The sequence below is a fragment of the Nelumbo nucifera genome, chromosome 3 (assembly GCF_055504915.1).
Source record: "Nelumbo nucifera cultivar China Antique chromosome 3, China Antique-T2T, whole genome shotgun sequence".
Classification (NCBI taxonomy): Eukaryota; Viridiplantae; Streptophyta; class Magnoliopsida; order Proteales; family Nelumbonaceae; genus Nelumbo; species Nelumbo nucifera.
In genome coordinates this window covers 94,330,823-94,347,044 of record NC_142651.1, presented here as the reverse complement: position 1 = coordinate 94,347,044, position 16,222 = coordinate 94,330,823, and the positions used below count along the sequence as shown (strand labels likewise).

The window sequence follows — 16,222 nt, the reverse complement described above, 5'->3', positions numbered from 1 at the left end:
TCTAGGATGTTCTATTTTACAGCCCAAGCTTGGCCAAGCAGAACGGGTCAAGTTCCAAATAAATGCACCCTTAGGAGATAATGGACCTATTTAGATTTTTGACAGGGTAGTCATTTGGTGATGGGATGTGCTCCTTACATAATACTTCTCACATCCACATCCCACCGTGTATTGGGAATATCTCCTGTTAACAATAATGTATTTGTATGGGAGATGTTCCCGATGTGTAGCCGGAACCTGATGTGAGGTCGGTGTGAGGAGCGCTCTGTGAGAAGCAGATCCAAACTCAGTCAGTCTCTAGTTGCTTTGTTGAACATTGAAAGTTCAAAGTTTGGCGTTAACATGTGCTCTGAGAAAGATTCTGATATTTTATTGTGACAAGTGATTTCCAAGGATCAAGAATGGATTTGGCCGAGGAGTCTGTTCCACAATGACTAAAATAGTTGAACTGAATGGCTTATTACTTTGTTGCTTAATGGATGAAATAATTAGGTAATAAAATATTTGAGGGTATAATAATCAACCTAACTTCAGTTTCAGCCCTTAAGGAATAAAAGCCTATTCACTAAAATACAAAATAATAAATCATTCAATTCAGCTAGTTCAGATGCTTTCAGATGGCCACTAAGTCAGGGAATTCAACATCAGGCTTGTGAAGCCCATAAGCCAGCTCATTAACCAATCTGGATCTGCTCCTCACACTGACCTCATAGCATGTATAAGCTGCACATTGGAAATATCTCTTGTACTTATATGTTATTATTCATGGAAGATGTTTCCAATACATGGTGGGATGTGGCTGTGAGATTGGTATAAGGAGTGTTTTGTGAGGAGCAGATCCCAATTCCTCCTCAACTCCCTAAACTTTATCAATATAACCAAATCCACTCACCAACAGATGGTGTCTCAGTTGATAGGATCTCTGAATCATTGTATCATTGTAGCAGAGACCTGAGAACATATCCCACTGTCACCAGGGCTGGGGGGTTTAAGAAGATGGGGAATGGCTACCCTCATGAAGAAAAAAAGAAAAAAAAAACACTTTTTGAGCTTAGGCTCGTTTAGCTAAACAAGCTGGGCTGGTCTAAATTGGGCTTAAGCCCAAAATCATTCAATTGATTTAATCCATTTAAAGTTTTAAACATTACAATTTGAGCCAAGCCCAACCTAAGGAGCAAAGACTACTAAACTGGCCAATTAGGTCATCTTCTCTAGATGATCCCACCTATTTCCTCCACGTGGAGGTCATGTTACCAATCCAGACTATCCATTAGATAGGGGGTTATGTGGATGGATGACATCTGTACTCCCCAGTCCACATCAGCCCTACACTTACCTAGTATTGGGCTTTTTTTCCTCAAAGTGATAGGAAAGCTACAAAGCTTCATTTTTGTTAAAATTAAAAACTCGTCATTGCTAAGGACTTATTTAGGGAAATGGCAAGGCAGTTTAGGCTGAAATATCCCTGTGTTTATGTTCCTTAGACTGCGTTTAGTAAGAGAACAAAGAATGCGAATCTGTTCAAATAAAAGGATGCAAACTTGGTTGGGTTTTGCACTTAGAAAATTTACAGTGTCTTGTTTGGCTGTGATGAGTGCAAACATGAATATCAAGGTTGAAACCAACCCAGTTAGGTTTTGCATTGATAATATATTATACTGTCTTGTTTGATTGTGTTGAGTACAAACATGAATTTCAAGGTTGGATGGAACCAACCCATTTTACATCAACCAACCTTGAGAGCAAAGTTTGCTTCTATTGCCCCTATTTTGAATGCAAAAGAAGGTTGAAAAATAAAATAAAATTCACTTTCATTTTAGTATAAAAACAAACACCTACAAAATTTAACTAGGGCCAAGACAGACCGGAAATGAAATCTATTTGTACTTACAAGTTCTTGAGTACATACTGCAATTAAGCTAGGCTGGACTAAAGACTGGAGAACTAAAGTCGGTTTCAATCCCACAGCCTCTCTCTCTACAGCCTGGCTGGGAACTTTCAGTGACGTTTCTCCATCAAATGAAGTTAGGGGATAGATTGACACTCTCTCTCTCTCTCTCCACAGCCTGGCTGAGAGCTTTCAATGACGTTTCTCCATCAAATGAAGTTAGCAGATAAATTCTCTCTCTCTCTCCACAGCCTGGCTGAGAGCTTTCAATGACGTTTCTCCATCAAATGAAGTTAGCAGATAAATTCTCTCTCTCTCCACAGCCTGGCTGAGAGCTTTCAATGACGTTTCTCCATCAAATGAAGTTAGCAGATAAATTGAAGAAAACAGTGAAGAATATGCTTGTCACTTTGGTAGATACAAGCACAAATATAAAGGAACCAGATATTCTTTACTTCTACTTTTCTCACACTTCCGTTCATTCTATGACAGGTGCCCCCTTACACATGTGAATAACCATCTAATCATCATCATCGTCATTTAAGCTTCTCTCAATTATATGGAGTTGGTCACATCAATCATATTTCAACTTTCTGTTCTGTTTTATTCAGTGTCATATCCATATGATGCTTAAGTCATTTTTTATCACTTTCACCAAAGTCCTCCCTTCTCAAGTTGCAAAAGATCACTTTTCCTAACTTGAAGGGGCTAGATGAGTTAGTGGTAGACTCATCTCATATTTTGCTTATTGTTGTCTCTCCTCATATCCCTTCCCAGACCCCTTAGAATTTTGTGGAATTTTGAATTTGTAAAAGAATTACATGGGACTATTTAAATTCACCCACAAACCAATTCAGTCTTCCTTTTATTAGGAAAACTGAATGCAATCACTCCCTACTTAATAATAGATCAAAATAGTGTCTCCGTATATTGGGTGGTCATCATCTAGTACATATGAAATTCCAAGCCAACTTAATCCACACAAAATCCTTGTTAATTTGCAAGAAATATGGAGAAAATAAATCCTTGTTTGTTGTTCCTTCATTGTTGGATTATCTGATTTCTTTTTCATTCACAGATGAGAAAAGAGACTAAAACTCTCCATGAGCCTCTCTCTGGTAATTCATGGTTGGGTCTCTACTTTCACAAGTTTCAACAGGGGTTTCATCACTGTTCATGACAAAGGGCCTTAGCCCAGTAGCAAATTTGGTTGAAGAATTTCAACAAACAGAGAATACATGTTGTGGAGTAAGGATGCTAATGAGGTGGTTCAAGTGGTTATATCTTTCTTATCCAAAACATGTCCCTATAGAGATGGGCTTGTTTGGGATAAGAATACTGCACCAATCCTAATTAATCATGTCCAACTAGTTAGAGAAAGCATGACTACCCCTAAGCCTCTCACTTATTGGGCTGCACAACCCCAACAAGCTCAACTGGAAGGGCTCTTGTCTATATATGTATAATGCGGTTGTCCCCATCAGATTTCTCATGTTGCTTTCAACCCCTTTACAATTTTGTGCTTTTTTTAATTTTTTTTAAAATAAACAAATTGAATATGGTCTATTTAAATTCACCCACAACCAATTCTGCTAAGAAATTGGATGTAACATAGACATCTTTTTAACACCAGCCCCTGCATCATACCAGTCTTTTTATGTTCTATTTTACAGCCCCAACTTGACCAAGCTAAATGAGTCAAATTCTCTTTTCAAGATCACAGCAAATCTCTCTCTTAAATCTCAGTGAACTTTTGCTTTTGTGCTCTGATCCCCTTTCATATCCAAATAAATTGCAGCCTTAGGAGATAATAGACCTACTTAGATTTTGACAGGATTGTCATCTGGGTTATTTGGATGCTATATTGAAAGTTCAGAGTTTTGATTTAGCATGCATTCTTTGGGAATGATTCAGATATTTTCTTGTAACAAGTGATTTCCAAGGATCAAGAATGGGTTTGAGGAGTCTGTTGGACAATGGCTAAAATGGTTGAACTGAATGACTTATTACTTTGTATTTTTGAGTTCCAACTTATTACTTTGACATTTAGTGGATAAAATAATCAAGTAATAGAATATTCAAAGGTATAGTAATCAACCCAACTTCAGTTGTCAGGAGTTATCAATCTCCTTAAAAGCTTATTTACTGAAAGATAAAACATTAAGGCCCCGTTTGGTTTATAGGAATAGGGGTCTGGAATCGAAATCCTATTCTCATTCCTGCTGGAATGGCATTCCCCCATTTGAAGGAATGGCCATTCCCTTCCCCTCCCTTGGGAATGAAATCCTATTCCTGCTGAGTCCAATTCTCATTCCCATTCTTGTCTGAACCAAACAGACTATGGGAAATAGACCATTTTAATTCTGACTGCAAACCAAATGGGCCCTAAATCATTAGATTCGGTCACATCAGCTGTTTTCAAACGGCCTCTAAGTGAAGGGAATTTAACAGCTGGCTTGTGAAGCCCATAATCCAAGCCCACTGACTGCCTAAACTTTACCAATCAGAGCTGTCCATTAGATAGGGTGAAATGTTTACTCCCCAGTCCACATCAGCCCTACAGTACCTGCCTACCTGGAGTTTTCTTTCTCAAAGTGATATGAAAGCTACAAAGCTTCATTTTTGTTAAATTAAAAGCTCATCATTGATAAGGACTTGTTTAAGGAAATGGCATGGCAGTTTAGGCTGAAAATTTCCCAGTGCAAATGCTCCTTAGGCTGCATTTAGCAAGAGTACAAAAAGTGAATGCAAATCTGTTCAAATAGAAGGGTGCAAACAAGGTTCAGTTTTGCACTGAGAAAATTTAGTGTCTTGTTTGATTGTGATGAATGCAAACATCAATTAACTTTGAGTGCAAAGTGTGCTTCTATTGCCCCTATTTCGAATGCAAAAAATGGTTGAAAAAACAAAATTCACTTTCATTTTAGCAATAAAAACTCATTCCTACCAAAATCCCACAAAGTTTACTGGGGCCAGGACAGCTTGCAGTCCCAATACTGGAAATAAACTCTGTTTGTACTTAGTTAGATTTCAATCCCAAAATAATCTACTTTGATGCAAAGCATCAAGGTTAAGCTCTCTCTCTCTCTCTCAAGTATACTTAATTTTCATTTACTGATGTCTACCATGTCAATGAAGTTTGATTTGTACTCTAAGAAGTAAACAATTGTTAAGAAAATGGATCATTACAAGAACAAGTTGTTGCCTCGACAAGTAAAATCAGTCCTATAAGTTCTCTTTTGACTTCAATGACGATAAAAATATATGAGTTCTCCATTTAAGATTAAAATGCTCATAAATTAGCATCTTGGTTCAACAAGCGTTAGAAGATAAATTGAAGAAAACAGTTAAGGTTATGCTTGTCTCTTTGATAGATATAAGCACAAATTTAAAGGGGCTAGGTTTCCTTTACTCTACTCTCTGAGTTTTCTTTCACTTCCACTCTGTCTATGTCTATGACAGGTGTCTCCTTACACACGTGAATACCCATCTAGTCATCATCATAATCTAAGCCTTGTCTCAACTGTATGGGTCAGCCACATAATTAAATTTTATCCCATTTTGCCAGGCCATTCTGTTCTGTTCAATGTCATATTCATCATTAAATTAAATTATAGATGCTTAAATCATTTCTTATCACATCCATCTTTTGAGTCCTTTTCAGTCTCATCATTACTTTCCCTAAGTTGAGGGGGCTAGATGAGCTAGTGACATACCCATCTCATATTGTTTATTCTCTCTCTCCTCCTCACATTTCTTTCCAAACACCCCTTCCCCCCGGGGTTTGGCCATCGTTTTGACGTGAGGCCACAAGTATCCACATATGATAAAGATTGTAGAACTATAGATGTATCAATCCTGAGAGCTCCTCCTCCTCTCCTCCAATCCATATTGTTTTTCTCTCTTCATTTTTCACAGAAAGAAACAAAGAAATAGACAAAATCAGTTAATGAGACCCAAATCAGCATCTAAGCTGCCCAATTGAGTTGGTTGGGTGTGGACTATTGAAACAGCTGCCACCTGCTGAACCCAATTCTCTATCACTACTGATTGGATCTATACTTTTCAATAGGACCCACTTGAAATGCCTTGGACGGCCATCATCAGTCATCACATGACTGGTGCCCAGCATGATTAGACATCAATTTGCCCCAATGTGTAAATCCACACAAAGGCAAATACTAGCTCTAGAGTCTTCAGTCTAGATTGTAAATTAGTAAGATCCTGATGATAAAAGAATGGCTTGTATTGGGCTTAGTGGGCCATGGGCCATGTTTGTGGTGGGGTAGGGAAATGGCACAATCAATGGATAATCAATCACATCCATCCGCATCAGATTACTCTCCCCCTTCACATATCTTCTTGGAAGATCCTTCTTGTTCATGGACAAATTTTCCAAAGCTTGTATGATTCAATTAGAAGCCATTGGGTGGGTGAGATAGGACCGTCGTGGGCCCTATAAGCTGTTCCTCCTAATGGCCGCTCGAGCGGCTGGAAGCTTGAGCTGCTCTCTACTCTGTTCTTGCATGTCCAGGCCCACGGACCAGGCCCTGCCTATCACAACCAAAACCACGATGTGACATATAAGCTGCTTCCTTCCTGTAGAACCAGAACTAGCAACAGGCTTATCCATAGGAGAGAGAGAGATGGAAAAGAAAGCAATGAAATGTGAAATCAAATTTAAATAATTTATTATTATTTTTTAAAAAAAATCATATACAATCAGTTGATATTCATCCAAATTCACATGGGATCCTGATTGGGTAAAGTTTTTTTAAGGTTTTGTACCATTCTAGTACTGATTAATTGTTACCATAAACAGTAGAATTTTCTTTTTTTTTTTATTTTAATGAAGCACAGTTATTTAAAAAAATATTAATCTTTTTAGTGTTTGGTTGCAAGTAATCAATGCCAAGGGAAGTAAAATGTTATCCAAGACTAGAGTGAAAATAGGGTAACAAAATGACTTGTCCCCTCTCAAGGTGTCAGTCATTTTACCTAGAGTCTTGGATGAGATTATGGGCTTTACTTGTAAAAGTTGTAGCATATAATTATCTCTTTGAATTACTCTCATCTAATAAATTTTCATTTCATGGAATTCAGCCCATGACCCCATTTTTTCAAGTTTGTTTTTCAGCTTGCAATCAGCCATTAGAAAAGTTAATAAAATTTATTAAGGGCAGCCCAGTGCACGAGGCTCCCGCCAATGTAAGATCTGGGGAGGGACAGATGTATGCAGCCTTACCCTGCAAATACAAGAAAAGTTGTTTTCGAATAAATAATAAAATAATAAAAATACCATTTTGTGTAAATAATTGTGTTCTCTTTCAAATATTTTACATGTCAAATGATTTTCTAGGATCCAACATCAAAATTTTGTGAAAAATTTAGAAATGGTTTATACTTTATTGGTTCAAAAGAATCTTATATTTTAAATGAAAATAGAGGAAAATAAATCTTGGATTTGCCAAGTGCCTAGTGTCCTACATTCAGAGGATAAAGACCTGCCATCCAGTAGACAACCACAGTGGACAAAAATCAGCTCAAGATATGACTGCAGTTACATACTTTGATATCAACATTTGGATGGTATAGAAAAGTCTACAGAACACCTAGAAATATAGTTGAGAATAATGAATAATGACATAGTTTGAAATCATGAGATCAAACTGATTTGATAGTGTAGGCCCTCTCTTAGGTTGGACCAATCCACTTCCTCTAAATTGTGTCTGACCCATGAGTTTGTGTCTTATAGGCTTAATTTTCCCTATCTGTGTTGTGATTATTTTGCCTATTTTTTCTTTTTTCTTTTTTTCCTTTTATTCTTCTTCTTCTTCTTTTCTATTGTTTATTTTTTTTTTACACTTTTCCTTGACCTCATCTGAATGGAATTACCCTAGAGGGAGTAAAACTCAAAGGCACACGACCCTATACATAAGACCTAGACAACAAGGTTTGGTGTCCCATAACCTGTCAACTGTGCCAGTTTCCAAAAGAAAAAGGGTTTTAAATTTTGGAAATTTTGGTCATTTTGGACACTTGGCCCATGGTGAAATATTTCTAAATTTCAGATTTTTGGACGAAAGTTGTCCAATAAATTTTTATTTTTATTTATAATTTTAGTATTTTACAATATCTTTATATTTATATTACTTCAGTAATATTTCAAAATTTTGGATGAATAATAATCCACCTCATGTATTTCATACAACATGTTGGTTTGCAAAATTTTACTGATTTGAAATCATTGAGATCAAAACTATGGTGAACAAAAGGGTAGTGGAAAATTATTGCAACTATTTGGTTTTACTAAAAGAATTTGATTGTGGAGAATTAAAAAAGAACACTCAAAATGATGCCTAAATCATATGGACAGAAAGCTTTGATGAAGCTGATTTCATTTTAGACCTTTTAGGAGAGAGTGGGATACATGTAAGAATGTATCCTGAAAACAGGAGAGAGAGAGAGAGAGAGAGAGAGAGGGCACTCATGTGATAAACGTGTGAAGAAAAACCTGTCTGAATTTTTAGAAGGATAAGCAGGGAAAAATTCCCATCTGAAGAAGCCCTTTGATTATTGATTTATTAGACAGATAGATTCTCCATATCAGTTGTAGGCTTATAGCCCAGACGTACAACCTACAACTAGGCCATAAACAAACCCAATCGAAGTGGTACCAAGTCCAAACCCATAAACTATAGCCTCATTTTTTTTAACCCTGTCCCAACCTGTGCTGGGTCAGCTAAGGATTACACTCACTGCATCTGCATGGTACAACCTTACTAGCTTTTGTCTTCATCTTCCAACATCCAATTTCAAGTTGATTCAAAGCTGCAACATTAATAAATTAATTAGCCCTAGCCCTTTATGGATAGAATCTAGTCCAACAATTCATTCATTTGATCCAGTCCAGATTTCAAATCTTGTAGAGAGAGAGAGAGAGAGTCCCATGGTGAACCATGATAAACCCAGGTTCTTCATTCACTCCTTTTGGGCCATCAGCAACAGGGTTCAGGTAAGGGTTGGATTGGTGTTATCCATCACCCGAGTCCTGTTCCATTTCCATCTCAAAGGGGAAGTTTGATCTCTAACAACCAGAAATGTCTTTTCAAGTGTATCCAAGAGAGACAAAAATCACAGAAATCATAAAAAGGTGCAAAGAAGATGCCCACAAAATTGATTTGTCGGATTGATGTTGCTGCTAGGGATAGTTGGGCATAGAGTGGGAAGTTTGGCCTGGACGGAATATGATGAGCTGATCATTTGTCTGCTCTGGCCTAAAGTTACGGGTCTAGCTCCTCCTTCAGCCTACATCTTTTCTCCCACAGTACCTGTCTCTTCTTCCTCCTTACGCATGTAAATCTACCAAACCCATTGAGGTACTGCCTACTGTCTGTTTGTGTTTTATCCTTCCTTGGGGAGGGTTAATTGGACGCTGGGTTTTATTTTACCCCACCACCATGAGAAGAGAGAAAGAACCAACACCCAATTTCCAAGGTAGGTAATTGCTCTACTTGAGAGATTGTGTCCTTGTTTGTTAAACTTTGGACCCCAAACACCCCTTTTCTCCTCTGGTCCACAATTGCACTTGAATTGATTTGTTGTTGAAGAACAATGGCAGATTGACCTGAGCACAGTGTAGGCCTTGTACCCATTCATCAGCTGCTACGCGACGAGCAACACCACTGAAGTCATTTTTGGACCCATTCATGATTCATCAGCTGCTTGAGCTAATCAGTGGATTAATCCAACTCATTTGTAATTTTGATGTAATGGGTTTTGGCCATTTTGCTTTTCTTCTTTTATAATTAAGTTTAATAATTCCCTGACCTTTTCTTTTCTTCTATATTCTACCAGTTTGGTTTTGGGTTTTTCAGGCTTCAGGCATTTCGATTTCTCTGGGCACGACTGAGCTGAGTTTAGAATTTAGATCAATGGAATTCAATTCAGAGCCTGCCAAGTGCCTAATCCACCTTTCTGTAACTTCTGTGGAATTCATTCAGCCCGGGTTGTCCAACTCCAAACACAGCTATGTGAGTGTATGGATGAATAGCTGTACTTTCACATTCTACTGTTTCAGAAAGACTTATTACACTATAGACTACAGTATATGATATAATGAACAGGACTACATCTACATGATTTGACCTGACCCTCCAGATCCATGCCAACACACAGCTGATGTTCAAACAGTGTGGTGTACACAGACATTGAATCCACCTGTTTTACACACAAGATATTTACCCTTGTTACAGAAACAGAAACGCAATTGTGAAGCTACAAGCTAGTCTTTTGACTTTCACAAACAAGAGAGAGATGAAAAAGGAAGGAGAAATTCACATTCTGGGGACAAAAAAACACAAGCCAATGAATAAAGTGAAAGCAAAAGGAAGCTCATTTGATTCTACAAAGTACACAAAGTAGTAAAAAGTGAGCAACTCTGGTCTCAAGACTTAAGGCGGGCTTCTCTTTTGAATAAGAAGCCAGTAGAGAAGGTGAGAATTGAGAAACCCACGTAGCCAGTAACAGCCCAACCGTCCCTTAACCGCTATCCCTCATCATTTCATTCCTTCAAAATTTCAAACCCTCCCCACGCCAACCCAAGCCCAAACTCTCTGCTTCCTTTGCACCTCCCCCTCTCTAAGTCTCACCCCAGCTGAACAAATAAGATCAGCAAAAACATGAAATGGGGAAGAAAGAAATCCAACCCTTCAGTCTCCTCTGCTTCGTCGTCGTCTTCTTCGTCTCGCCTCTCTTCGCTCTCTCAAGTTTTCCCCATGTCTTGGCTTTCAAAATTCAAGCAAATGAGCGGCGAAGCAGAGCCTCAGCCTGCTAAAACCAAGAGAAAAACAAAACCCAGTTCATTGTCTTCTGGTTCATCAGTGTCTGTTTGTTCAAGGCCTACTCAATTGTCCAAAAGGGTCTCCTCTTTCTCGCAACCAGAGGTCCCTGATGGAAGGACAGGCAGGAGGACTAGAGTAGTAAGCGAGTTGGATAGTGATGATGCTTTCTGGAGGCTCTCTTTCAGAAAAGAGAACTCTGGAGGTAAGAAGACTAGCAGTGATCTTTCGAAGTCTGTCTGGTATGATTCTGACGATGAGCTTGAATTCCCAGTCTCCAGCCGCCCAAGCTGTAAATCAACTTCTACTGCCACTACAACTACTTCTAAAATGGTGGCAAAGGAAGAAATCGAGAAGTTTGCAGACATGGGTTTCAACATTAAAATGGTGAGTGGCTCCCCTGCTCATATGAAGATCTTGCCGGAAAATGGGATATGTAAAGAGCAGGATGATCGATATGAGACCGAGTTTCAAGCACCACAGAAGAAAAAAGACAGGAAAGCTAAGAATCGAGAATTGAGAAAAACAGGTTCAAGAATTTTGAAACAAGCGCAGCCACCGGTTTTGCCCGGTGAATCAGTGGAAGAGAATCAGAGTTCTTCGAACAAGGGGCAGAGTACACTAGATTCGGAACCAGTAAGCATAATTCGAACAACCCATGATGAGAATTGCAGGTTTCCAGATAATGGGTCGAGGAAGTCTCACTACATCTCTTCCTCGAATGTTATAAACAACGACCCAAGTACAGAAGAAGAGAATTATGAATTTGCATCTGTTAATTCAGAAAGAATAGATCAAAGCCTCGCAGAGGACTTAGAATTGAAGTGGAATACAGCCAAGGAGTTAAAAATTAAGGAGTTATTGTCGAAAAGCGAGAAACAGAGGAAATCTATTTACATAAGCAGAGAATTTCAGAGAAGAAGAACAAAACAGAGCTGTAAAGCTAAAGTCTGTTCTCCAAGAACCCCTTCAAAGGTTGAGGCTTGCAAAATAAGAGCACTTGAAGAAATGAAGAAGACCAAGTTGAGAGAGAAGACAAAGAAGAAAGAAAGAGGAGTGGAGGGAAGAACAGGTTTGGAGAATTTTGCTGTTGCAAAATGCTCGTTTGATCCTCAGAAGGACTTCAGAGAATCAATGATGGAGATGATAGTGGAGAATCAAATGCGAAGGCCGGAAGAGCTGGAGAACCTCTTGGCTTGTTATCTGTCTCTGAATTCAGATGAATACCATGATCTCATCATCAAGGTGTTTCGGCAGGTATGGTTTGAGCTGAAGCAGTCATGTTCTGGTCACTGAGTTTACAGAAAGATCATTGTTGCCATGATTAATTAATTAATGTCCAACTAAGATTAAGGAATCTCTAATGCCTTCTGTAAATAACATTTTATCCTCTTATCATTACTCGTTAGTTTTGAGTACCTTTAAGCTTGTCCAATGTCATCAAATTGATGCCCGAGCCCAGGTTTCTAATTTTTAAATCCATATATTTCCCAAAGGTTTGAAAATAACAGAGATTGTTGAGATCATTTGATCAGCAACACATGCAGACACACAAGATCTACACATGTGGACATTGTAAGATCTTGATTGATGCTTGAATGGGGCCACATGAAATCCAGCTTGATACATCTATGGGCCATATCTTGATATAATCTGACTTAATCTCCAGTAGCCCCTTTGGATTTTTTATCAACCTGCCTACTTAAATCTGAGATACATTACAGGTTTGCAGGATTCCTCAGCATACAGAAGCAACAGAACTAAGGGGTTTGTTTGGTTACGACGATGACATCATATAAGCATTATTTTAGATGAAAAAACAACTGTCTTTCTTTCTGGATTGGAATTTGATGTTAAAGGTTTTAATTAAGTATTCTCCTCCCAAAGAAGCGGTTTTTGGGTCTTCTTAGACATTCATCATTGCAGATGCACTTTACAGTAGACTTCTCTGCAGTGGCTCAACCAACTGCTAACTGGGTTACTTTGATTTAAAACATATAAATGATTTATTGTGATGATGCAATAGAATAATTAGAAATTAGAGAAGGGTTGAATTTGGTTGCTTTTGGGGCTAGAAAAATCTTGATTTAGAATCATTTCTTTGTGAAGATCATGCCATTTGAAATGACAGTATGACTGTATGAGATGAATCTTATTAGCATGAAACTTCAATTAAGTTATATCAATAACTACTTAAATTCCTTTCTGGACAAGAAGAAGTATCAAAGACTTGACGGTATAATCACTGTTAGAAGCTCTCGATTTCTTATATTTGAGCAGAAACTAAACCAATATAAAGTTCATTGCTTAGGATTGGGCGACTGACCCAGATAAATGTCCTGAACAAGTACCAAAGTAACACTTTAATTGCTTTTTCCCAACTTTTTCTTTACAAAATAAAGTTTGATGCCAAAAACCTTAAATTGCAGCCTCTCTGCATTACTTCACCACCCTGCATAACCTAAAATTTCAAAACCAACCAAACAGATCCCAACCCCCAACCTGGGGAAGAGGGAAGGGGGGGGGGGATGACTTCACTACTCAAATATCAGTAGTGGGTAGGTTTGCTATTGTCCTTTATTAAGCAATATTCTTTGGTCCCACAATATGATATTGCTTCACCAGTCGCCACGTAACAGGCAACAAAAGATTCATCAACTGTGGTTCATTTGTCTCATCACAAGGGGCTCTGCATCAAGACCAAACTACTGAATAAACAAGTGCATGATCTCAGGTGGCCTAACCACTTATTTTGCAATCAAATTAATGTGAAGTTACCTCACCATCCATTTGCAATATTATTATAAATCTGTACTATCTCATATTCTATAAATAAATAAAAGATGTAACAATTTGCTCTATTATTCAGCTTCTAATGCTAGCTAACTGGACTAGGCTCCTCTTACCTCATTTGTGGGGTACTGAACATATTCCTTTTCTTCCCAGGGGGTCACCCCTAAAGATTTGCATCTTTAGACAACTATAACAAGCAAAATTTATAGAATCACCCTTGATCTCCATTAATCCTTTCTAAAGGTGCCCAAGCTTTTTTCCTTGAGTCAAACTCTAGCTTTGTTCAATTAGTATGATTAATACTCAGCAATGCAGCTTGAATGAGAATCAGGAATACAGTTCCAGAATATGGATGAGTTGTTATCAAGAGGAAAATAGTACATGCCAGACTTCCTGAAATGCTTTTCAATATGATGACAGCAGCACAGCTTACACATTATAATATATGAATGGTGTTGTTAAAGTAAGGGCAGCATTAGTTTTATATAATTTGAGTAAAGAAAGCAAATAAAATATTGTGGAAAAGTTAATGACATAAGTTGCACTAAACTTTTGATTAAATTAATCAAATTATTAACCCTCTTTTAGAGATATAATATATTGAATTAGTACCTAAAGCCATGCAATTAAAGTGTTTTTTAATCATGAAAATCTGTGTGCTTGCATCTCAGATTTTTCCTACCAAATCCTCTTCATTCAAACCCTCTTCGAAATTTCTATAAATCCTCCTCTAGTGCTCTTTAGTGCCTCCCTCCTACCCACTCAACTTTCTTCTCTTTCTTCTTGACAAACCCCCTACTTCTTGTGTGAGTCATGGGTTTCCCTTGTGTTGGCATTGAGATGCCAAAACTTATAAAACACTTGCTAAACTTACTAGCCCATGTCAGGATAATGGTTATGATGGTGTTCTTTCATATTGGTGTACTCGATCCGCCTAATCAAGAACATTCCATCTTAGCAGAGGATGAACCATCTCCATCTTCATCCATGGTGGTTAAAAAGATGGATGTTGTTGCAGTGGAGTTTGTCAAGAAAAGTCTACCAGTGGTAGAATTCGGTAATTTTGTTGATAGGACAAGATCATGTCCAGATGATAAGCTGGTTTGTGCTGTTTGTTTGTGTTGCTTGGAGAGGAACCATGAAATCAGAGAATTGAGTAATTGTACACATGTATTTCATAGAGGGTGCCTAGACAAATGGGTGGATCAAGGGCAGGTAACATGCCCCTTGTGTAGGTCTAATCTTTTGGCTATACAAGAAGAGGAGACAAGGGGTGGGGGAGATTCATGGATGGTAGAGAGGATAGCTTACTTGCTTGGTGAGGACTTATTGATTGATTGAAATTGAGTTCTGAAACTTAACCACTATTAACATGAACATAATTTTTTTTTTCATTAATTATTTGTTTACTTGATCAACTCTCTCTCTCTCTCTCTCTGTCTCTCTCATGCAAGCATTCCATTGAAGGGGACACTTTCATTATTTTATGATGTCAAGTAGAAACCAACAATTAAAAAAAAAAAAATTGAACACATTAAAGACTCCCACCACCGTCCAAGGACAACATGAAGATATGGACCAAGAGTCTTCATGAATAGACCACACTACACACCACTTACTAGTGTATATGAAGAGATGTTTTGCAATAATATATTACTAATGATTCTATACTACAAAGAGCAAAATGTAGACCAGTGATTTGTTCAGAGTGCATTCTCCCATCAGATTTGAAGTAGGAGAGTTTGCCTATATCGGTATGTAGTGTATACTTATGCTTGTGATGGTATTGGCTTTATCCTAGCAAAGTTATGAAGTCTCATCAACCTCCGACCTTTAGTCCTTTTTTACACAAACACACCCTTTAACATGTGGCCTTGGCCCTTTGTAAAAAGGGCAACAACTGCTACTTAGGCTTAGGTGCTCTCTAGACTTGAATTGATGTTTTCATTCACATAGCTGACCTCCCCACCACACTCTTCTGGTAAAAAGCAAAACTCCTCCTTGAGCTTCTATATGTACTCCTTGAGCTTACTTGCACAGAATTGAGTAGAAACAACAAAGGGTATTATCCTTATCCCAAATCCCAAAGCCTCCCAACCCCAACAAAGGCATTTAAACCCAAGTCACTAAACTATTGCAACGGACAAAAGACATTAATAAGGCTCAGCTAGCATATTCACCTACACATAGACCCTTATGCCAAATGTCATATATAAAAACAATACATCAAAGGGCCTATGACTAAAAAAATGTGTCAAACTAAGTTGTGTATAATTTAGTTTTCAATATTTTTGACAATTAAATTGTATTTTCCCCAAATATAATTTCCTTTATCAATTTCAGAAATCAATTCAAGTAGCAAAAGAATATTATGTGTAGACACTCTGAATTTCTCAATTGTGAAACAAGGGTATGTTTGATTTGATAAAATAAATAAATAAGAGAGAAACAGAAAATTGAGAGGAAAAGTTCTTACAAAATTTGTGAAATTCACTGAGAATTTTCACTCAACTTTCTATTTAAAAAAAATAAAGAGAAAGAAAAAAGAAAGAAACATATACTAGACAAACTTTATTCCCTTACCAAGAATTGATTTAAGAAACCGGACCGATTGAACTGTGGCCAGGCCTATATCCGGTTAAATCATACCCTATAAACCATAATAGGTAGAAAACTGTCCCAAACCGGCTGACTAGACGAT

General features: G+C 37.8%; 2 protein-coding genes across 2 annotated transcripts; both read left to right on the top strand.

Moving 5' to 3' along the window:
• Positions 1-9,193: 9,193 nt before the first annotated feature.
• On the top strand, positions 9,194-12,085 carry LOC104586567 (uncharacterized). The gene is made up of 2 exons (XM_010243851.3): positions 9,194-9,657; positions 9,746-12,085. Exon 2 carries the CDS (start codon positions 10,570-10,572, stop codon positions 12,022-12,024), a length of 1,455 nt encoding a protein of 484 aa, XP_010242153.1. The 5' UTR covers positions 9,194-9,657; positions 9,746-10,569; the 3' UTR covers positions 12,025-12,085.
• A 1,363-nt stretch (positions 12,086-13,448) lies between these two features.
• LOC104586568 (brassinosteroid-responsive RING protein 1-like) lies at positions 13,449-15,933 on the top strand. Its single transcript, XM_088902317.1, has one exon. It carries the CDS (start codon positions 14,335-14,337, stop codon positions 14,860-14,862), a length of 528 nt encoding a protein of 175 aa, XP_088758443.1. The 5' UTR covers positions 13,449-14,334; the 3' UTR covers positions 14,863-15,933.
• The last annotated feature ends 289 nt before the right edge of the window (positions 15,934-16,222 follow it).